The sequence below is a fragment of the Nelusetta ayraudi genome, unplaced genomic scaffold, assembly GCF_046127955.1.
Source record: "Nelusetta ayraudi isolate G7.1 ecotype Tasmania unplaced genomic scaffold, CSIRO-AGI_Nayr_v1 ptg000058l, whole genome shotgun sequence".
Classification (NCBI taxonomy): domain Eukaryota; kingdom Metazoa; phylum Chordata; class Actinopteri; order Tetraodontiformes; family Monacanthidae; genus Nelusetta; species Nelusetta ayraudi.
This window is the reverse complement of record NW_027466108.1, coordinates 1918777-1932512: the sequence shown is the minus strand read 5'-3', so window position 1 is coordinate 1932512 and position 13736 is coordinate 1918777. Positions and strand designations below refer to the sequence as shown.

The 13736-nt window shown below is 45.8% G+C and overlaps 2 protein-coding genes and 1 long non-coding RNA gene across 9 annotated transcripts in view; 2 read left to right on the top strand and 1 right to left on the bottom strand.

The window, feature by feature from the left end:
- LOC142896948 (nuclear factor 7, ovary-like) overlaps positions 1-13736 on the top strand; it is a 177206-nt gene that overhangs the window by 15387 nt on the left and 148083 nt on the right. The gene's annotated exons all lie outside the window — the stretch shown is intronic.
- Positions 1-13736, top strand: part of LOC142896955 (uncharacterized) — a 525186-nt gene that overhangs the window by 404575 nt on the left and 106875 nt on the right. The window lies entirely within an intron of this gene.
- Positions 8921-13736, bottom strand: part of trpm3 (transient receptor potential cation channel, subfamily M, member 3) — a 129953-nt gene continuing 125137 nt past the window's right edge. For all 7 annotated transcript variants that reach the window (XM_076038910.1, XM_076038909.1, XM_076038908.1 and 4 more), the window contains 3 exons: positions 12913-13106; positions 12593-12725; positions 8921-11752 (listed from right to left, as the gene is read on the bottom strand). In XM_076038910.1, the coding sequence (XP_075895025.1) occupies positions 10090-11752; positions 12593-12725; positions 12913-13106 (1990 nt within the window). In that variant the 3' untranslated portion in view covers positions 8921-10089. The remainder of the gene's footprint in view (positions 11753-12592; positions 12726-12912; positions 13107-13736) is intronic.

Here is a 13736-nt window from a genome sequence, read left to right as displayed (position 1 = left end):
CAGGCCACAGCCTTTGCCTTTACAGGCTGCAGGTCCAGAGATATGGGAGTTTCCCTACAGAAACCAATGGTGGCTGTATTGCTGTAGGTCCCACCCATGAACTGTCAGTCCGCTGTTATCAGCCAGTGAAGGTCAAACCAAGCACACAGGTCACGTTCAGACCTTGTTGCTCTCCACACCGGCATATAGGCAGCAACTGTGCGCTATGCATTTATATAGAAAGATTTGTGCCATTTTCTACGTGTGCTATAAGATGAGACACCAGATGGAACACATACAAAATCATTTAGAATTTAACTCAAGCATGTCAAGTATCCATCAACAATGTGAATCCCAGCTCTAGCTGTTTACTTGTCACTTTAAAGTGTCCTTGGGCACGACAGTGAACCCTGAGGTTCTGCTTCCAGCAGAACCACCTTGCCCTTTGCCCACTATGAAGGTGAACATACAGTGTGGTTCTTTTACCATGTGCAGCTATACACAGCATTACCCACAAGTCTGCACTTAAATGGAACTCTTGTAGAAAGCCAGAGAGGATTCAAGCGAAACCATGTTGTTCACCATTCTTTTTACGTCAATATGCCACGACACCTCTCATAACACTGCTGCTTCCTTGGCAGTCCTGCTAATAATCCCTCTAACAGCATCTATTGTTAACAACTCTTATCAACTTCCTCCTCCTGGTTTTCCTCTGTCGTTTTTCCAGACCATCTCAGATAACAGACACTTTTCACTGCTGGGCCGTCCACTCCACTGTCCGTAAGGGGTGCAGAATGATCTTTGGATCAGATAGAGTCTATGAAGCTTTGATTGAAACCGTCTATTTGATGTTAACAGTACGGACGAGCTGGATCTCCCTGTTGAAATCTGAGCAATCCTGCCTCCACGCAAGGTTGTGGTTCCCGTGTCCCAGACACTGACTGGGTGTGTTTTAGCAACAGCAACAAATCATCAGCTGCTGTGGAAGCACACCAAAGCATGGGCCAACAAGGAGATGGGTTCATGTTCTCCTTTCTTAGAAGCAGCCTTGACACTGTGACGTATTAATGCTTTAGTTGTGTCCCAGTTTCAGAGTCCTTCCCTGAACTTAAATTAGCACAGTCCACCAACTGTTCCTGTGTCACCTGAACTCGTTATTGCAACTTTCTTTGACTCTTAGCATCCAGGAGACTGCGCATTCATGTCACCATTGCATACCAGGGTTGTGTTTCCTGTCTGTGAACTCAATCAGCTCTTTGACAAAGTGAAGTACTTTTAAAATGGTGACATGTACTCCTTATTTTTCTTCATTTGTAAGATGAAGGTCAGTTCGTCAGACACAAAGTCACACCCAGTTTATTGTCAGAAACATGTTTCTGAACATCCCCTTGCAAACAGAAAACACAATTTTGAAAATTCCCCAAAAACTGTCAAATTAAATGATTGTGTTCAATACCATTGCACTTATGCTGGGATTTCTTCACAATTACCGAAGTGTAGAGTAACACCTTGCTTAACAAATCTTCACACAAAAACCACATGCAAACATAGGTTTTGTTTACACATTAAAATGTTTCATAACAGTTATATAAAAGGACCAACCGTATGGCATACCGTTGTGGTTTGGTGTGTGCCTCATGTACCTTGTTTTACGGGAAGGTGACATATGGGTTAAACTCTGTGGGCTTGTGATGTTTGTTTTATCGAGACAGGAAGACAAGAAGGTTTTACCGTAATAAAGGCAGACACCGTCGTGACTCACACTTTCATGTGTTGGCGACAAGTGATCCATCCAGGCACTGCGGCTTCTCACCATTTTTTTTTTTTTTTTTTACATCTATGCTTTTCATTCAGGCCTCCAGTAGAGCAGCTTTGTACAAATAATTAACCAAATAGCTCCATATCTTAAGAAAACAACACATTGAACCGTCTGATTACAGCTTTACAGAAAGAACCCCTGGTTTAGGCTTACACCGGTGCTTTGTTCCATCTTCTACATGTTTGTAAAGGGACAAAAAGAAAAGCAGGTGTGAGGTGGCCTCAGTGGGTGAAACAAACACTTGGCTGGGGGTTGGGGTCATTAACCCTGGAAAGGTCAGTGTCATTTGTAAAAAGCAAGAAAATGGCTATTCTAATTCGGGAGTTAATTGACAACTTGTTGGGGAAAAACCAGCACTCACTTGTCTTTTTAACCAGCACTCGTATTTAATATAATCACATTCAGTATTGTAACATGCAAGAAATTATGCCCATAATGACTTGGATGGAATTAGTCCACATCAACAACCAATTCATCATCAGACATGTCTTTCACTGAGGGATAAAAACCTTTTGAAAAATTGCTAATGGTATGCATGACTGACGTTAAAGGACCATTTACTAGCCACAGTGTTCTGCCCATGTGTCTTGACCAGAGGCCTGTAATGCAGCGTGTGTAACATGACTCTTCCTGCAGTGCAGTGGGTGGTTCATTCAGGGGTAAAATTCCTAGAAAATGCAGTTCAGAGTGCTGGGATTGAGCAATGTTGCCTGTGGACTTGAACAGAACGCCCAGACAGTTGTTTGGTTACATGTTTTCTCCCCCGCAGGTTGTTTATATGAGCGATCAGACAAGACTGATACCCGCGCACGTTGCTCTCTGGAGCACATGACCTGAGCAAAGTTATTGTGACTTTGCGTGCTAAACCAAAGACATTACAGCGCTAAACGCGGGCATGATGCAACAGGGCTGATCGCACTTTAATCCACTTGCATTGTAAGCAGTGCTGCTCCTCAGACCGAGGGCAGTGGCACACCTCTGAAAAGGCAAATAAACACACACACAGACACACGCGCGCTCGCACAACAAAAACAACTGCGGACGTCTGCTGCTGAGGCGAGTCTGTTTGCGTTTGCGCACCAGTGACCGCCCGCCTGCGCAGTTGCAGATTTATCCTCGTGGCGTCGTTGAGGGGCTTGTCAGGGTGATGTGCAAAACATACAGCGGGAGCAGTCCAGTGATGACCGGAAGAGGAGAAACACAAAGTTCTGTTTCTTTTGGGGACGGATAAGGAGAGCGTATCTCTGTTCCCGCTGTTTCTCCGCTTCTCGAGATTCAGTGGCAGAAACCCAAAGTTTCCAGGAATGAAAAAAGAACAGAGGAGGGGTGGGTCGGTTGGGGGTTGGTGAAGTTTCTTGGCAGGGTCCGTATGTTCGCGCACCCCACCGCCCCCAGCCTCTCCTGCAGCGGGGCTGTAAACACTCCCTGGAAGAGAGGAGGCGTTTCTGCGGCTGGCTGCCGAGTCTGGCGGCTTCGCCCCCTTTCTGCTCGCTCAGGTCGAATAGCAGCGGCGCATGTGGGTCACATCGTCGCGGCGTTTGAAACGATATGCTGATTGTATGGAAGAGTCACGCCGGAATGTGTGTGTGTGTGTGTGTGTGTGTGTGTGTGTGTGTGTGTGTGTGTGTGTGTGCGCGCGCGCGCGAGCGCGTATTCAGTGTCGAGACGACGAGAGAGGAGATAGGGGGAGGGGACACGTGCGTCTCCTCCTCGGGACAAAATGTTCCCCGCTCTCCCACACCGCACGTGCGCGCGGGGCACTCTGCTAAACGCGGAGCTAGTGGCTACTTTGCACTGTGCGTGACCCGCGGAGGGAAGTCATGCACGGTGCAAAGTGAGACGAAACTACGAAATATGCGTTTGCAGCATAAACCGACATGCTGCGTAGGGTATATGCGTTGCATACATGCTTGAATAACCTAGTGAGGGTGTTTCAGCGGGTTCAATGCAGTGGGTGCTATCACATTACTGGCGCTTTTATGGTGGGTTTCTTTAATGCAAACAGACACTACTGAAGTCCACATACCATCTGCATAGCTAGTATACATAAATAATTAAAGGCCGTCAATCTTGTGTGCAACTCTGGGCCTCATACTCCAACTGCAACGTGACATTTTTGCTTTTATCGTTTGAAATGATCTGCACACAGGTTAAAAAAAAAAAAAAAAAAAAAAAAAAAGGAAGAACGCAGCATAAGTAAGTTGATTGACTGGCCGGCTGCCACACTTCTATTGATATATTTTGTTACTCTTATTGGTTATATGTGCTTTAAATAGTCTGGAGAGGCACTTTGGCCTGCGTCCGTTGGCACTACCACCTGAAATGCAGTAGCCCTGAGAAAATCTAACTAATCCTCAATTTTGAGTTGTGACTGCTTTCAAACCTTTTGTGGTTTGGCATTGCGCTTACCGAAAAGTGGACCAAGAATGGATTTTTCTGATTCACGAGTACCTCAATGACAGAGACAAATACTGTTATGGTTGAAAAAATGTGTAAAATGACAACACTGGAAACATTATCTTTTTTTTTTAACTTCCATTTTCATTTTTCAATTATACTTTTTTACCCCCCTCCCCAGGCTACCGAGAGTCTGAGCACGCTTTGACAAAACCTGGAGTTATGACTAAATATCACGATGCAGTATCAGGAGATCAACAAAAATGACAGACTGCTTTGAGAAAATATCAATCATGGTATCAGGTATTGCGGCACAACTTTTACAAACGTCTGTCCACACAGGAGCAGCTGTCATCTCACCTGGAGGTAGGGTGGTGGTGGTGGTGGTGGTGCAGGGTTTTTTGGTGGGAGGCTTGTCCTGTCTTAAGTGCCCTAACGACTTGTGTGATGTGCCTCATTGCCTGGCTTGCACACTGTGAACCTTGATGTTTTATGGCCGGTTCAGTAATGAAGTTAACAGGTCTCAGCCTCAGTTCGCAGAATGTAAAGGGCAGGTGTGCCTGGTGTTTGGACTGAGAAGCTACATGCAACAGATGTTGTCTTTGAACGTTGTGAAAGTTAAACAATCTCGTTGCTAAGTGGCCCAAATGCAGAAGTTCATTACTTTCCCCCCTCAACCTCTAATAAGTATCAGTGGGTCTTTTTTAGCTGGTGAAAGATCGAAATTAACTTGCAAAGCAGACTTTACAAAGATATGCAGTCTGATATCATAAAGCAGATTTTGTAATGTTTTCCATCTGGTGTGTCAGGCTGAGGTGCAGGGGGTAAAAAAAAAGCAAAAACAAGGAAGACAAGGTGTACCAATCTATTTATGTTTTTATTTAACAATGCATGCCGGACATGATCCTATTCACATTGAAGAATACAGGTTCGTATTTGCATCCAAATACTTTCTAACTTTGATTTCATATATTTATCTTCCTCTACCTTTCTCTGGGTCATTGTTACAGATCAACTCTGTACACTCTGAGTGGAAGAACTGCATGCATTCAAAGGACATTAAATAAAGTGTGACTAGTCCACAGCTAAGTCCCTTTCAGTTGTAAAGGCGCAACATCAGCATTTATTGCAGAATAAACATGTGCATGAAACAGGGCATCATAGGATTATCATCGTATTTTTAATAATTCCGTCATTCTACCAGACTTTGGGATACAGCCTAGGAATGCATTTAAAAAATACTGTACATTAAAATCATATTGGGTTGGCATGTATCAACATGCTACTTGTCAATGGTGTCATCTGTGGTTTCCCACAGAGTAAGGAGACACACACACACACACACACACACACACACACACACACACACACACACACACACACACACACACACCATTCAGTTCCCTTTCAACGCCACGTCTTCTTATCACAGATGGATTTTTAGAATCACAGCTCTGACAGGGGTCATCTCAAGTGTCTCCCTGCAAGGACTAAGGAATGAAGTTCTGTTACAGCTGGTTAAACTAGGAGGGCCTGATCTTTTGCTTTAGCTCTGTTGTCTGTTCCAATACTTTGCCATGCACACCTGTGCTGAGCTGAATGACAGTTGCCATCTCTTGCCAATACTGTGTAGTTCACAGGTCAACAAAGAGAGAGAAAACAAAGTTCTTCGCATTTGGTTTGGAAAAACTTGATTTGGTTCATTTACTGTTTGGATTCGTTACCTCTTACAGATGAACAAAGACTAATAAAGGAGTATAAACATGCCTATTTGCATTGATTTGGGAATCCTGAAGACATTATAAGCTCAAAATAGCATTTTAATTTTTAAATATATATTTTACACTGAGCTCACAAGAATGTGGTTCAGACTCAGAAAACACAGTGATCATATTAAAAAAACGCATTTCTCTCTATGTGTTCCAAATGGCAAACTTCCCCAAAGATGTCAAACAGATTCTGGTGTGGAAATCATTGTATGCCAAGTTTGACATATGATTTGCGTATGAAACGTGAATGTGACTACACATTGTGATTGGAAATCAATCATTATTACAGTCTAAACTTGAGACGAAATTACAGATGAAATTTGCTGCACTATAGGATTAATCCAGGATTAATTCCAAATTTACACACAGGAAATGAGATCTGTTGGGAGATTGCACCCTACACTCATCTTCTTATCGATAAATGCCAATTACATCAATTGCAAAAATAAGTGGACCCATTTTGTTCAGCATTAGAGTAATGTAGTAAGTATGGCCCTTTGTGTTATGCATTACTTTTGACATGGTATAGTGTTCTTCAAAAATATGGACTGCAATTTTGCACTGACAGTAAGTGATGACAATTCTTTCACTTTGTGCTTTCTCTAACTATCATTTCATCATCTCCGATTACTACAAATTCAATGGCAATCACAAACATAATATTTTGAATATTTCTCCATGTGAACACTCTCATTCAAAATCTCAAGATCCTTAGCATTAAGCATTGAAGTATGCGATTTGGAACACACCGTTTGAACACCATCTTCTCCTCTTATACAGCTTTGCATTTGTGGTAACGTTGTCCCTGAGCATTGACTCAGACTTGACTTGGGGTCAACCTGTCCTTATCTGCAACTCGTGTTTGTCATCCCTAGTAGGTCACTCCTCTGAAGTACATGCTGAGCACACTGAGCTCAGAATGGATCACTGAGTGGAACCTCTGACAAACTGATTCTATGGTTTGAGTCAGCAACACGGAAAATAATAAGAGATCTCTGAAGCCTGATGGGAAGCAAACATACTGTTTAAAAAAAATACGCGAGCAAAAAATTATGGACTTTCAGCATCAGTCTAATAATTGCCCTATCATTGCACAGTACTGCAGGCGGATAGACAGTTTGGGCTGCGACATACATGACAAAAAGTCAGGCAGTACTGTTGCAAATAACTGCAACTCGATAGTGATGACACATCTTCACCTCAACATCTCAGTTTCATGTGCAAATAGATAGCTTATGAAACCACACGTCGATCATCTTGAGTCAATGACAATGGATTCAAATGTCCACTTACTAGCAATGGCAACCTACTGACAACAAAACCTCCCTGTGCATCTGACATCTTGAAAGAAAGAAAGAAAGAAAGAAAGAAAGAAAGAAAGAAAGAAAGGAAACGGAAAGGTCAGATTGTGATGCAAAAATACCCATATTCAAACTAAGCACACATAATTGGGCCCGATGATTAGGGAAAAACTGAATAAACCACATAATTCTGATTCACTTAGCTTTCGCATACTCTTACAGTCATGCCCAAAAGGCACCCTAAGTTTGGTATTCTGGCAACAGCGCATTGTCAGCTCATTTTTACATTAGAAAAGTCTCATAAGCATCTGGATAAAGCATACAATAAAAACTACCTTTAATATGATTGAAATGTACAGGATATCGGACAATTCTATGTGTAATAAATAATATAATACATCAGCATTTAGTGGATGTCAGTGGTTGTCTTTTATTCATTTTAAAAGCTTGATTAAAGAATACTTAAAAATTGACAAAAGATGTTACTGAGAAGATATAAATATTGATTTTAAACAGGCATTTACTGAAATGAGCAAGAATGAGCAAGAAAACGTCGATAAGTAGATTCAGTTTCAAGAGTAATGCAACATGATTCAACTGAATTGTAATGGTGAGAAAATATGTATAACAAAAATGATTTTAAAAATCCTATTTATTTCACCTAACAAAGCAGTTGCAGTAAAAGCATATTCTTCCACCCAGACTTTTCCAATCAGATATATATATATATATATATATATTTTTTTATATTTATATTTTTTTAAAGAAAACGTTGATGTGGCTTTCATTTTTTTTAAAGGTTAGAACCCTCCTTCATGTCAAAACTTAAACTGCACACCTTTTTCACCTCCCAGAGCATATACTAGACAGTTTATATCACGCCTTTTTTTAAAAAAATAAATTACCAGCCTATAATTTTCCACTGCCTTCTTTTTGTCCTGTGGTAAATCTCAAAAGGATGAAGTCACCGAACAGCATCCGCCTTTCACAATCTCCCCGTGGCTGGCTTCCAATGTGATTAAAAAATACAAAGGTAAAGTAAGTCGTGGGTGAAGGACGGATCCTTTTGTGTAGGTGGAAATGGAACCACTGAAACATAATGCCACTTTGCCAAAACCTGAAAGAGGAGGGCGGGGCTACAGAAAGTAACGATTGGTCACACGTAAGGATTTTTTGGTGTCAGGTGCAGGCCGAGGGCTCAGATTCACTCGATCGCTCCTGGAGTGGACTCACAGCGCCCCCTGGGCCTCGTGGTTTTGCAATTGCACTTATTAAAAAGCTCTCAGTCAGACACAAGAGTTTGTTTTCTGATGGCGTGGTGTTTCTGATGCGCGTGTGAAAAGATGCAAAAGTGCACGTGAGTGTCAACATGCGCTCGGAAATCAAATCTGCACGTGGTTTTTTCGCCTCTGTCACCTGGTAGTCATTTGCCTACGTACTCTCTCCTCTTTACTTTTTCCCCACCTTCTAGTTATGCGGACTATTACACAAGGTCTTACAGCAGTAGACACTCTGTGCTGTGTGTTTAAGCACGGCTGTCCAGCTAGATGAACAATAATAATGGTAAACAAAAATTTGTCGTTAAATTGTGCTACAAAACGCAGACACAAATTCAAATTTTATTCTGATTTCAATAGAAATGAATGGTGTGTGTGTGTGTGTGTGTGTGTGTGTGTGTGTGTGTGTGTGTGTGTGTACTATGTAGGAAAAAAAGTGTCCTCAGAGGTAATTTGTTGCCATGTTGCCGACTAAAAGGAGAAAAAACAATCCTGTTGCTTCTAAACGCTGCTTGAGTGACACAGACCTGCTCTTTCTGTTTTCTAAAAGGATGCACCGACACCGATACCAGTATCGGGTATCGGTACCAATACCGGAGTTGAGTACTCTGCTTGGACTCGTAAAGTAAGTGCCGATACCACACTTATTCTCAAACACAAATTTAACAACGTTGTTAAATTTGTGTTTGTACTGCATTGAAACTTGTGACAGTCACCCATGTTCTAGAAAAACATGCTGAGGAATGTTGTTCAAATAACAGAACATCTGTAAAAAATAAATAAATAAATACATTTTTTTAAAGTAATTCTATAACGTGTAATGGTCTTATGAAGTACTTGCTATCGGTCTTGGTGAGTACTGAAATACTCGTTCTGTTAAAAAGTGGTATAGTTGCATCCCTAGTTTTCCAGTGACAATTTTTTCCTTTTCTTTGCAGAGCAGATCTTTGCAGTCGCTGTGAGGAGGAAATGTGATCCAAGCAGAGTTCGCCAACAGGACTGAGTGTCTGTGACCACAACAAGGTGGCTTCTCGTTTCTTTCTTGCGCCCGTCTCTCTAAATTGATAGATTCTACCACATAATGCAGATAGGAGTTGCAGTGTTTTTTTTTTCTTTAACTAACTAACTCACAAAGACTGGTTTTGTTATGGAACACAGTGACAGATGTCTACTGGATGTAAGGTGGTGGATGGAAGACAGAAAGTACAAACACACCTTCCGATGCCAGAACACCCCATTGAGAGTTACTTAGCTACAAGAGGAGGTAAAAACTATTCTAGTTTTATAGCTCTTTGCTTTGAACTGGTGTACAGCAGGACCCCCGACCTCTGCCTTCGTGCCTGTTGTCCAGGTTAAAGTTGCCTCACGGGACTGATTTCGAATAAAACTTTCTCATCTTTCCTAATCTAAAAAGGGAGCGGGGAAAAAATATTCAGGTCTAGGGTCGGCTCGGGATCAGCGTCTAAAACAGCAACTTTAACCTGATCTCAGCGGCGCCCCCCGGGGGGCCTCTTCAGTCCTGTCAGCGTGTCGACGAGCCGTCCTCGTCACGTGTAGTTCTGCTTGTCGAAGCTGCGGAACGCCGACGGAGTGGCCAGCTTCCTCATGGACAGGCTGTCGGTCTTGGCCGCGTCGGGCCGCGCCCCGGACTTGCTCCTGAGGAAAGGGTTCCTGGTGCCCGCCAGACCCCGGCCCCCCGGCCCAGGCCCCCTGTCTGCCCCCAGGCCCGAGCCCCTCTCCATCCTCTCGCTCACCGACAGGCTCTTCCGGTGCGGAGGGGCCAGCGTGAGGGAAGGATGGGAGTCGTCCGAGGAGCAGCTGTTGGCTCGCTCCAGCCGGGGGTAGGGAGAGCAGAGAGGGGTCCCGCTGGGCCCGCCGAGGACCGCCAGGCGGGGGGTGTCGGGGGCCGGCATCAGGTCCTCGGGGTCCTCCGGGTCGGACTCGGTGTGGCTCAGCTCGGCGTCCCGCTCCGGGTGGGACGCGCCCACGTCGGGCGGCTTGTCGAAGGGGAAGGAGGTGGAGCTGGCGGGCGAGTTGGAGCGCTCGACGGGCGTGTAGGGCGCCGAGACGCAGCGCGTGTCGATGCAGTCGGTGATGCTGGTGTACTCGGCCGCCTTCACCTGGACGCCGGCCCCCAGGCCGCCGTAGCAGCCGCGCGGCGTGAACATGAGGCTGTGGGACTTGACCAGCTGCGGTTCGTCCAGGAAGGCGGAGGCGCCGGCCGTGGAGAGGTAGCGGCTGCTCTTGGAGCGCTCCAGGAGCCCCGCCGAGGGCGGCGGCGACGGGTCGATGTCCCAGGGAGGTAGCGCGGAGTCGGGGAGCAGGTGGGCGGGGCACAGCGACAGGTCGCCGGCGGTGGCGCTGTCGTCGAACATGCCGCCGCAGCCGCCGCCGCCACTAGCCGCACCGCCCTCAGAGTGCCTGTCGCCCCCTCCGCCGGTGGCGACGCCGCCGAAGTCGCGGCCCCCCGGCAGCACCGTCTCCATGGTGTCGGACTGCAGCGACAGGTCCCTCTGGAGATGCGGGACCCCCCCGCGCAGGGGGTCCAGGAAGACCTCGGCGGGGCCCACCTCCTCCGAGGCGGAGACGAAGATGTCGATGCACGACGAGGGACGGTGCTGCTGGGAGACCGACAGCGTGGCCAGGGGGAGGGGCTTAGACTCCTTAGGGGCGGCGCCCGAGGACACCGACTGCGAGCTGTTGGCTCGGTGCAGGCTCAGCGAGCGCTCCTTGAAGAAGCTCTCCGCCCGCTCGGCTCCGCTCGCACGCTCGCCGCCGCCGCCGCCGCCACCGCCACCGCCGCCACCCCGACCTCCTCCCACGTAGAAGGAGTGGCTCCTGGTCCGCGTGGCCATGCCGGTGGGAGACGGTGGCGACATGGAGCCCTCCACCGCGCCCTCCAGCGCCTCCTGCAGGCGGTAGGCGTTGCCCTCCGTGCTGTTGAAGCTGCTCTGGCGGAGGATGTAGGCGGCGTCCGGGCACTCGCCCTGCCGCAGGACGTAGGCCGAGTCGGTGCAGTCGGACGACGTGCGCGAGCGCGCCTTGTTGACCTCGCCGCGCTCCACGCCCGTCACGCGCTCCAGCGCCACGGCGATGCGCCCGATCAGCTCCTCCATCTGGGCCAGGCGGATGTCGACCGTCTGCAGTGAGGCCTTCATGAAGTGCTCCCGCTCGTTGACCTCCTCCAGGCGCATGGCCATGTTCTCCACCCTGGTGTGGAGGACAGGGACGGTCGCAGAGGTCCAGTGGGTACATGGCACACGCAATGATTTTAAAGGTCCAGTGTGTAAAATTTGGCTTGATTTATGATTTTTATATTTTTTATAAAATCTTAACATACTGCCTGTAAATACATTAATAAAAGTGTGCACTCGTAGTACATTGAAAGTGATTTGGTTTTCTTGCACAACGGATCACATAAGGGTCTTGTTCTTAGTTAGCGGCCATCTTGCCGCCATTTTTTCAGGAAGTTCGACTTGCAGTGGCCAAAATATAAAACACGCTGTCAGATGGGCTTCTTTAAAAATTTGACACACTGGCCCTTTAAGGAGTCTTTTCAGAAATTTGACCTGAAACACACTGTTCTGGACAGCAGCACTTCGCTGTGTCTAAGATATTGACAGTGTTCCCAGCCGGGTCCTCCACTCTGTCACCACCCAGAAGTTTTTCTTGTTAACTTACAACCAAAGGTTTTCAATGGAGGCTTTAAATCGATGGGATAAATATGTGCTTTCCTGGAGGTCAGTATGCATCATATAATGAAGCATCATGGAAGTCAGAAGGAAATATAAATATGTGAATTTGAAATGGACGTGATATGGGACTTTTAAACAATAATTGGAAAGCAGGCCTCTGTTTGACGTGCAGTTGTTTTGTATATTAGTTACAGATAGACATCTCTTCAAAGAAGTGCTAAATAATTACGAAAGAAATAATCTCAATATAATATGAAAAACTCTTCATCTATGTAAGCTTAACTGTGTTTCCACGGTAGTTTGAAACACTGTTAGACAGAAGACAGACAGATTTTCCTGGCTTGAGAGGTCCTACCTTTCAGAAGTGACTCTGATCCTCTCGTCGTTGGACGAGTGGAACCTGTCATCCTTCTCTCTGAAGTATTCCTCGATGCACTGCTCCTCGAAGTCGTGCACCTTCTTCAGCTCGTCCTCGGTGATGAAAAGCTCTGCGGATGACAGTTTGAAAGCGGGCTTGAAGGAAGGAACGGCTCGCGACTGGTGGCACGATGACGCAAAACTCCCAAGTCCGAAACCTTCCGTCTCTCTTTACTTCACTTGAGAATCGATTAAACCTTAATGGGAAAGCGATCAGCCTTCGTTCATCACACACGCCAATGTGCGTCGTGCACTCACTTAGTCCGTAGTCCCTCTCGTCGTCGTCGTGCTTGCGCCAGCGACAGCACAGGTGCTTGAGGACCATGGTGATGTGGCTGAAGATGATGAGCGGCGGGGGAAGGACCGGCCGCTCGTGGAAGGTCATGATCAGCTGGTAACGCTGGAACTTCCACACCTGATTGGAGATGGACTTCACCTCGAAGAACGTGTTGCTGTGGTGAAAGAAAATGTGCACAGACAAATAAAAACAGGAAGGATCATAATCCAGAGTGATCAACTTTTCTCATGTGGGTTGGACGAACACGAAGACGAACACGAATGTGGCAGCTGAAACAAATAAATATAATGTGATTACAGCTGCAATTCAACCGTGTCTTCCGTTGTTTGGTAATTACCCTGACAATCAGGGATTATTCAGTACATTAACGCGTCATTAGCATGGTAATGGCTTTGCAAATGAAGCGCCATTGCTTTCGGTTAATACAATTTGCTCGCAGCCTGCAATGGCTGAAGTTGAAACAGAAACTGCGGCATTTTCGTTTATTATTACCCCGAAGTCAAGCCTTCGAGGTAAACAGGACAACAAAGTTTGTTTGTATCATTCGAGTCTCTTCTTGAAAACACAATTTTTCATGGCACTGCACTTAGGGGCATACTCACATTTATCGCTGGGTGTTGAGTTGATGGGATAGTAAATTTACACTATTACACAAGCTGTACACTGACCCCTTTACATTGTAACAAAGTGCAATTTCTTCAGCGTTATCCCATGAAAAGATATAATTAACTATTTGCAGAAATGTGAGGGGTTGTACTCACTTTTTTTTGGATACTGTACGTTT